Here is a 9,847-nt window from a genome sequence, read left to right as displayed (position 1 = left end):
CACACTGTTCTATCGTACTGAACACGCCTCAAGTGTAAGCGCACCCCGGCAAAATCGTGATTGATCCAAATGGAGTTGGTGTCATTTGGTGCCTTATATTCTGACCTGCCTTATTAAATAACCAGGAAACAGTTTTATTTTTATTATGAGAAGCACATTCAATAATGATATTTATTCATTAATAATAATTGCTGTTTAAGCGTGGTCATTCTGTTCCTGGTTAGACAGGGGTAAGGTTGCTATACTGGCGTTTTTATCATACATGATTGAGGCCTTTGTTATTCAGAGATCTGTTTTCAGCTATTAACAGATTATTTTATTTCCCTCGAGATGAATGTTATGGGTTTCCTAGTCCGTTAGAGGTGGCAGGTAGTATGAGGGATTTCGATTGTCTTCCTCTTCCCCCTCACCCATCCCTGGTTGGGGAGAGATTTGGGTGTTGCTCCTCAACGTCGGCTATGCCTTTGATTAATGAAATCCCCTCATAAATCCTTTCTAATCCACTGACTCGACAGACACACACACACACAGTAGTTCTGATTTCTGCTTCTTTTCAGAAACCAGGGGACAATCAGAATAGTAGAAAAGTCCTGCAGTAACAACATGAGATAATCAAGCCAACTGTTGACATGAAGTAAGAGAATGAAGGCGATGGTAGTGGTCTCAATCCATTGTGGTATTCTGTTTAATGGAGTTATTTCATCGTCAGGTGAGTTTATTGATGGTGGTCAGGTTCTAACAGGCAGAATATCTGATTATTTGCATCCAGGAGTGTTATATATGCAAACAAACTGTTTTGAACTGTAACTCAAACCCAGATCCAAATTAATTGTATTGGGACAGGTGCACATAATGGCCAATAATCCACACTCACGCAGTTAAGTCTCTCAGTGTGGAGTACGTCAGTCCTCTGGTGGTCGATTAAGCAATGCGGTGTGCCTGGATACAGCCATATACCACAAACCCCAAACCCCTGTTGCTATACAATATAAACTGGTTACCAACATAAATACACTACATTACAAAAAAGTATGTGGACACCTACTCGTCGAACATCTCAAAATCATGGGCATTAATATGGAATTGGTCCTCCCTTTGTTACTATAACATCCTCCACTCTTCTGGAAAGGCTTTCCACTAAATATTAGAACATTGCTGCGGGGACTTGCTTCATTCAACCACAAGAGCATTAGTGAGGTCGGGCACTGATTTGGGGAATTAGGCCTGGCTCGCAGTCGGCGTTCCAAATCATCCCAAAGGTATTCGATGGGGTTGAGGTCAGGGCTCTGTGCAGGCCAGTCAAGTTCTTCCACACTGATCTCGACAAACCATCTCTGTATGGACCTCACTTTATGCATGGGGGCATTGTCATACTAAAAGAGGAAAGGGCCTTCTCGAAACTGTTGTCACAAAATTGGAAACACAGAATCGTCTGGAATGTCATTGGATGCTGTGGCGTTAAGATCTCCCTTCACTGGAACTAAGAGGCCTATCATGAACCATGAAAAACAGCCCAAAACCATTATTCCTCTTCCACCAAACTTTACAGATGGCACTATGAATTGGAGCAGGTAGTGTTCGCCTGGTATCCGCCAAACCCAGATGAATCCGTCGGACTTCCAGATGGTGAAGCGTTTCCACTGCTCCTGAGTCCAATGGCGGCGAGGTTTACACCACTCCAGCTGACGCTTGGCATTGCGCATGGTGATCTTAGGCTGCTCTGCCATAGAAACCCATTTCATGAAGCTCCCGACAAACAGTTATTGTGCTGACGTTGCTTCCAGAGGCACTTTGGAACTCGGTAGTGCGTGTTGCAACAATTTTTACATGCTTCAGCACTCGGTAGTCCCGTTCTGTGAGCTTGTGTGACCTACCACTTTGCGGCTGAGCCGTTTTGGCTGTTATACATTTCCACTTCACAATAACAGCACTTACAGTTGACCAGGGAAGCTCTAGCAGGGCATACATTTGACGAACTTACTTGTCAGAAAGCTGGCATCCTATGACGGTGCCACAGTGAGTGTCACTGAGCTCTTCAGTATGGCCATTTTACTGCCAATGTTTGTCTATGGAGATTTCATGGCTGTGTGCTTGATTTGATACAACTGTCAGCAACGGGTGTAGCTGAAATAGCCGAATCCACTCATTTGAAGGGGTGTCCACACACTTTATATATGTATAATGTAGAACAGTAAACAAGTGTTTTTGCGTCATACCTGTGGTATATTGTCTGATATATACACGGCTGAAATTCTGTTTCAATCAATCAGCATCCAGGGAGTAACATCGTACAACCATGAGACAATCCATGACCAAAACTCCTTGATTTATAATTCCAAATATTCCCCACACTGTGGCAATTGGTGACCCTTAAGGTTTTCCCATTTGCTACAGATAGGTGGTATCAGTGAGCTTCAGGGCAGCCATTTAGCAAAGAGCAGGATGTGGGGGTTTACTGAGACACACACAGGTCTGTGTGCCACACACACACACACACAAACACACACAAACACACACACAGCAATGCAGTAAAATAAGCAGAGCTGAGCGGAGGCAGTCATGGAGTTGCGAGCTGAACTGCTAAAGTCCATCTGGTATGCTTTCACTTCTCTGGATGTGGAGAAGAGCGGGAAGGTGTCCAAATCCCAGCTAAAGGTGAGAGGTCAGCATAGGGGTCAAAGAGCTGGTAGGATTGCAAGGATTTGCTTCAGTGTGTCTCTCTACCTTTCCAATGTGTTGGTTTGTGTGTTATTGACGTTTTTACCCTTAATTATTTTTGTTTGTTATCTTTTCCTTGTTTGAGGAAAATTATGTTTTTTATATCACTGTTATCAACACATAAAAAACGTTTTATTTATTGATCTAGTTAGGTCAACCGAATTAGATGAGACACTATTTTCAAGGTCTAATCTCTTTCCTGTTAGCTAAATGTTTTCTTTCACTTCCCACTGAGAAAAAACTGGTTGAATCAACATTGTTTCCACTTCATTTCAACCGAAACATTAAATATGATGATGTGTTGTCAACCTTTTTATGTCATTTTGTATTTATTTTTTCTTTACAAAAAAAAATCTAAATCCAATGACATGGTGGAATGTTTGGTTGATTTCACGTTGAATTCATGTTAGTTGACAACTCAACCAAATGTAAATCAAAACTAGACGTTGAATTGACACTTGTGCCCAGTGGGTTGGTGTGTTTGTGTGTGATCTTTCCTGTAGCATGAGCTTCACAGCACTGATTGATTTCTTACACAATGTTATTGCTTGATCAAACCCCTTTGTTGACATTTGATTCCCTTTTTTTAACCTTTGTCCTCCCTCCCCAAATCTAGAATAACAAACACATGACTCTAACTGGGCTAATTCCTGGGATTATGTATGGGCCAGACTACCGCTGGAATGGAGAGGCAGTAATCAGTAATCTGCTATGGTGATAGGCCTATCTCTATGTTCAGAGGCAGACCCTCTCTGAGCCCCATCATGAATCTGGGTGGCTGGTGGTATGTTATAGCTCTGGTGTTTGGGTGTATTGGTGGCTGCTGAATTGTCATGTGTTATGGGTCAGTGATGCTGTGTTGTGTTGCGTTGTATGTGAGATCAGCCATTGTGACATGTTTAATCCCAGTCACACTGAGGAGCTCGGACTCTAAATCCCAGCTGTTGCTATGACGATGTTGTCAGAGGCCCTGTGTCTGCCTACTTCCATCTTTCTGCTGTCAAGTCTCTTCCTCTGTCTGTCTGTCTCTCTCTCGCTTATCTTACTGTCTCCCTGTCTCTTTCTGTATCCCCACTGGGCACAGATGTCAATTCAATGTCTACTGGGGCTGACAAGGTACAAATCTGTTGTTCTGCCCCTGAACAGGCAGTTAACCCACTGATCCTAGGCTGTCATTGAAAATGAAAATTTGTTCTAAACTGACTAGTTAAATAAAGGTAAAATAAATATTCAAAATTGGTTCAACATAATTTCATTAAAATGACGTGGGTCTCCTTGTCTCTCCCTTTCTCCCCACCCCTCTCTCTCATAACCTGTACATACTGTTGATGAGTTGTACTGTACTTGTAGGTCCCCAGTAACGGTCAGATCGCAATTTACCGGGGGGGGGGGGTGGCGGGAAGGTGTCCAAATCCCAGCTAAAGGTGAGAGGTCAGGGGTCAAGTTGATGAGTTGATGAGTTAATGAGTTGTACTGTACTTGTAGGTCTCCAGTAACGGTCAGATCGCATTTTACTGGGGGTCCTAAATAGTTCAGGGTTGCCAAACGTTTTGCTTTGGGAGGGGGTTGTGTGTTTTTGGGGGGGAACAGGGGAGGATAGTGATTCTTTTCCTTGGTTTAGATTACATTTTTTGCAGGTTTTACTAAATAATTTCTTCCATCCTAGCCACATTTCCTCATCTTCTGGCATGCACTTCCTCTATATCATGGGGTTTTGGTACTTCCCTTATGCACTACACTTTTCCATATGCTAACTTATACTATACCACAGGTCAGTATAGTCTACCAGTCTAACGGTCTATCCTGCCCATAATGCACCATTCGTAGTGACAATAGTTGTAGGTGGATCGTTTGTCCAGATCTGCAATAGGCTAACTAGCGATCATACCGCACATAAATGCATTCAAATTTGTATACATTAAGAAAGAGCAGCGAAGACATGAGACACACAACTCAAAAATCGATCTTGTTTAGGGACAATAACATTATCCTACTTAGACTAGTTTACAACACCACAATGCAATGAATAATTGCATTACTGTTTTCAAGTGAGTATAACATTCCAGCCTGGTTTAGTCTGCAGTGAAAACATCTTTTAAATAACAGCTAAAAAGCCCTGTAATTTGAATGTTTCATTCCATTTGGATCAGTTGTGGGTCTACTCTCCACTGTTTAGAAGGTCTAGAAAGGCACAGTAGCTGGCCAGTCTGGCTGCATTTCTGATACTGATTGCAGAACATTCTCATAGACATCCATTATAATAATGTGGCCACATACTCTCCCGGCAGGCCCAGTTATTCAGGAAAGCCAAACACAAGCTCTGCCTCTTCTCCAATCTAAACGACTATACCTCGCACACCTAGAACATACCGCTTCAATGAGGCATAAATATTGATTGTTGAACTTTTTAAACGCCTTTTATATGCGGCAAAGTAGCCTACATGTTTGATACAAAGAAAAATCACCACATCATGGGAAAGCATGCAGTTTATACAGGGTGGTGAAAGTGCACACATGATGAGCTTGATGCTCCTTTCAATAAATATCTAAGGTCTTATTCTGGTGACATGATGATCAATGCTTGGCTGCCATTTGACAAATAAAAATTATCTTGTACTTTTGTACATAATTATCTCATTATGTAGCAGGCTATACCTGCACTGTATCTGCAAGCTGTTGGCCAGAGCGCACCTGCCAATACAATACCAGAGTCACCTGCCAATACAATACCAGAGTCACCTGCCAATACAATACCAGAGTCACCTGCCAATACAATACCAGAGGCACCTGCCAATACAATACCAGAGGCACCTGCCAATACAATACCAGAGTCACCTGCCAATACAATACCAGAGTGCACCTGCCAATACAATACCAGAGGGCACCTGTCAATACAATACCAGAGGGCACCTGCCAATACAATACTAGAGCGCACCTGCCAATACAATACCAGAGCGCACCTGCCAATACAATACCAGAGGGCACCTGCCAATACAATACCAGAGGGCAACTGCCAATACAATACCAGAGTGCATCTGCCAATACAATACCAGAGGGCACCTGCCAATACAATACTAGAGCGCACCTGCCAATACAATAGCAGAGGGCACCTGCCAATACAATACCAGAGGGCAACTGCCAATACAATACCAGAGCGCACCTGCCAATACAATACCAGAGTGCACCTGCCAATACAATACCAGAGGGCACCTGCCAATACAATACCAGAGTCACCTGCCAATACAATACCAGAGTCACCTGCCAATACAATACCAGAGTCACCTGCCAATACAATACCAGAGGCACCTGCCAATACAATACCAGAGGCACCTGCCAATACAATACCAGAGTCACCTGCCAATACAATACCAGAGTGCACCTGCCAATACAATACCAGAGGGCACCTGTCAATACAATACCAGAGGGCACCTGCCAATACAATACTAGAGCGCACCTGCCAATACAATACCAGAGCACACCTGCCAATACAATACCAGAGGGCACCTGCCAATACAATACCAGAGGGCAACTGCCAATACAATACCAGAGTGCATCTGCCAATACAATACCAGAGGGCACCTGCCAATACAATACTAGAGCGCACCTGCCAATACAATAGCAGAGGGCACCTGCCAATACAATACCAGAGGGCAACTGCCAATACAATACCAGAGCGCACCTGCCAATACAATACCAGAGTGCACCTGCCAATACAATACCAGAGGGCACCTGCCAATACAATACTAGAGCGCACCTGCCAATACAATAGCAGAGGGCACCTGCCAATACAATACCAGAGGGCAACTGCCAATACAATACCAGAGCGCACCTGCCAATACAATACCAGAGTGCACCTGCCAATACAATACCAGAGGGCATCTGCCAATACAATACCAGAGTGCATCTGCCAATACAATACCAGAGGGCACCTGCCAATACAATACTAGAGCGCACCTGCCAATACAATAGCAGAGGGCACCTGCCAATACAATACCAGAGGGCAACTGCCAATACAATACCAGAGCGCACCTGCCAATACAATACCAGAGGGCACCTGCCAATACAATACCAGAGGCACCTGCCAATACAATACCAGAGGCACCTGCCAATACAATACCAGAGTCACCTGCCAATACAATACCAGAGTGCACCTGCCAATACAATACCAGAGGGCACCTGTCAATACAATACCAGAGGGCACCTGCCAATACAATACTAGAGCGCACCTGCCAATACAATACCAGAGCACACCTGCCAATACAATACCAGAGGGCACCTGCCAATACAATACCAGAGGGCAACTGCCAATACAATACCAGAGTGCATCTGCCAATACAATACCAGAGGGCACCTGCCAATACAATACTAGAGCGCACCTGCCAATACAATAGCAGAGGGCACCTGCCAATACAATACCAGAGGGCAACTGCCAATACAATACCAGAGCGCACCTGCCAATACAATACCAGAGTGCACCTGCCAATACAATACCAGAGGGCACCTGCCAATACAATACTAGAGCGCACCTGCCAATACAATAGCAGAGGGCACCTGCCAATACAATACCAGAGGGCAACTGCCAATACAATACCAGAGCGCACCTGCCAATACAATACCAGAGTGCACCTGCCAATACAATACCAGAGGGCATCTGCCAATACAATACCAGAGTGCATCTGCCAATACAATACCAGAGGGCACCTGCCAATACAATACTAGAGCGCACCTGCCAATACAATAGCAGAGGGCACCTGCCAATACAATACCAGAGGGCAACTGCCAATACAATACCAGAGCGCACCTGCCAATACAATACCAGAGCGCACCTGCCAATACAATACCAGAGGGCATCTGCCAATACAATACCAGAGTGCATCTGCCAATACAATACCAGAGGGCACCTGCCAATACAATACTAGAGCGCACCTGCCAATACAATACCAGAGGGCACCTGCCAATACAATACCAGAGGGCAACTGCCAATACAATACCAGAGTGCACCTGCCAATACAATACCTGAGCGCACCTGCCAATACAATACCAGAGGGCACCTGCCAATACAATACCAGAGTGCACCTGCCAATACAATACTAGAGCGGGCACATTCACTATACCTACGCATCAATTTTTGTAACAAAACTATCAGTATGCAATGGACAACACAACTCTGACGGGAAAATGCTCCAGGGTCTCCCTTAGTTGGTAATTGCCAGCATTTGGTGAATGAAAAAAAATGAAATGCCAATGAATAAAATTGTAGCAGTCCAAATTTACATAGCCTACACCCTGAATTCGCACTTCAGCGCCATTCTCTCACGCCTTGCGGTACAGTACAGTACATTTTGATTCAGTAGAGTGCAGTACAGTATGGTACAGTCACGTTTTATCAGTAATCAAAGCCGGTCCGGACCGAACCAAATCTGAACCAATTGAAGAGGTCTATGTTTAGGCCTAGTATGGAGAAGAGCGTAATTGCAGACCGCAATTAGTGGCGTTTTCTGATATTGGCATTTCTTGATGTCAAGTTACACCCATTGATGCTCGCCATTGGTCCATGGCCATTTCTTTCGCGTCCGGGACAGCAGTTGTTGACAATTGTGTCATTGTAGGTAAACCTAACCCTACACCTTTTCCTAACCTTAACCTCATTCACCTAACCTGCCATGTTAATTATCCTAACCTGCCACATTAGTTTTCCTAATCTGCTAAACAAATCATCTGTGTCGAGAAACCATCAGTCTCATAGCACCGGAACTGACCAATGGCAGGTATCAATGGACTGACCAATGGCAGGCCCCAATGGGCGGTTCCTGATATCAGCAAACGCCCACATCAAGAAACGCTCCGAATTGCAGTCTGCAGTTACACCATATTGCTAATATGCCATGGACGTTGAAATCCAGACCAGTCCAGACTGTACCAAAGCTGAACCAAACATAGACATCTATGATTGGTTCAGATTTGGACTGATCCAGATCAAATATCGAAGTCAGTTGATGTTGAAAACAAGGCTGGTATGGAAGGCACCAAAAACAAATACCAAAAAAAGATGTCCGGACAACACCAAAAAAGACAATCCAAAATAAGTAATCGTCGGTCCATGCTTAGTGGGTCTTGTTGCGTAACCTATACACTGTGTTGATGAGTTGTACGTGTTGTCTTATAACCTATACACTGTGTTGATGAGTTGTACGTGTTGTCTTATAACCTATACACTGTGTTAATGAGTTGTACGTGTTGTCTCTGTTATGCAGGTGAATGAGGACCCAAAAGCAACTTGGCGAAAACAGAGTCTTTAATCCAGTAAAGTTATTCTACAATCATAAAGCATAATTCCACTCGTAATGACGAGAACAGACTGGAGACTCGATCATGAACTGCAGGTTGCCTCGGGAAGGCACTTGAACGTAGCAGACTCAGACACCTGCTCACCACGCAGCATCTGAGGGAAACACGACACGACAGGGCGATACACAGACACAGCACGGTGAACAATAGACAAGGATCCGACCGGGCAGGAACGGAAAACAAGGGGAGAAATAGGGACTCTAATCAGGGAAAAAGATATGGAACAGGTGTGGGAAGACTAAATGATTGATTAGGGGAATAGGAACAGCTGGGAGCAGGAACGGAACGATAGAGAGAAGAGAGAGAGGAAGGGAGAGAGAAAAAGGGGAACGAACCTAAAAAGACCAGCAGGAGGAAAACGAACAGAAGGAAAAGCAAAATGACAAGACAATCTAAGACAAAACATGACAGTACCCCCCCACTCACCGAGCGCCTCCTGGCGCTCTCGAGGAGGAACACTGGCGGCAACGGAGGAAATCATAGATCACAAACGGTCCAGCACGTCCCGAGAAAGAACCCAACTCCTCTCCTCAGGACCGTAACGAAAAAACGAAAAAAAGGGAAACTAGGGTACTACTCTAAAAAAAAAATGAGACACGGGTAGAGAACTGAAAGCTTTAGAGCAAACAGGACCAAACAGGCCAGGAGAGTAACAACTAGGGACAGACTGAGACACAGCAAGGGCAGGAACAAGAACAGGAGAGATGCGATGGCAGGGAACAGACTGAAACCCAGCAAGACCAGGAGCAGAAGCAGAAAAAAAATTACCAGACTTCTTCTG

The 9,847-nt window shown here is 44.5% G+C and overlaps 1 protein-coding gene across 3 annotated transcripts in view; it reads left to right on the top strand.

Moving 5' to 3' along the window:
- Window positions 1-2,530: 2,530 nt before the first annotated feature.
- The window catches only part of LOC124003304 (differentially expressed in FDCP 6 homolog), a 31,341-nt gene continuing 24,024 nt past the window's right edge, over window positions 2,531-9,847 (top strand). For all 3 annotated transcript variants that reach the window (XM_046311444.1, XM_046311446.1, XM_046311445.1), the window contains exon 1: window positions 2,531-2,655. In XM_046311444.1, coding sequence (XP_046167400.1) covers window positions 2,560-2,655 — 96 coding nt within the window. In that variant the 5' untranslated portion in view covers window positions 2,531-2,559. The remainder of the gene's footprint in view (window positions 2,656-9,847) is intronic.

The sequence above is a fragment of the Oncorhynchus gorbuscha genome, linkage group LG18, assembly GCF_021184085.1.
Source record: "Oncorhynchus gorbuscha isolate QuinsamMale2020 ecotype Even-year linkage group LG18, OgorEven_v1.0, whole genome shotgun sequence".
NCBI classification, from domain to species: Eukaryota; Metazoa; Chordata; class Actinopteri; order Salmoniformes; family Salmonidae; genus Oncorhynchus; species Oncorhynchus gorbuscha.
Note: the sequence above shows the minus strand (reverse complement) of the source record. Positions and strands in the feature narration are given on the sequence as shown.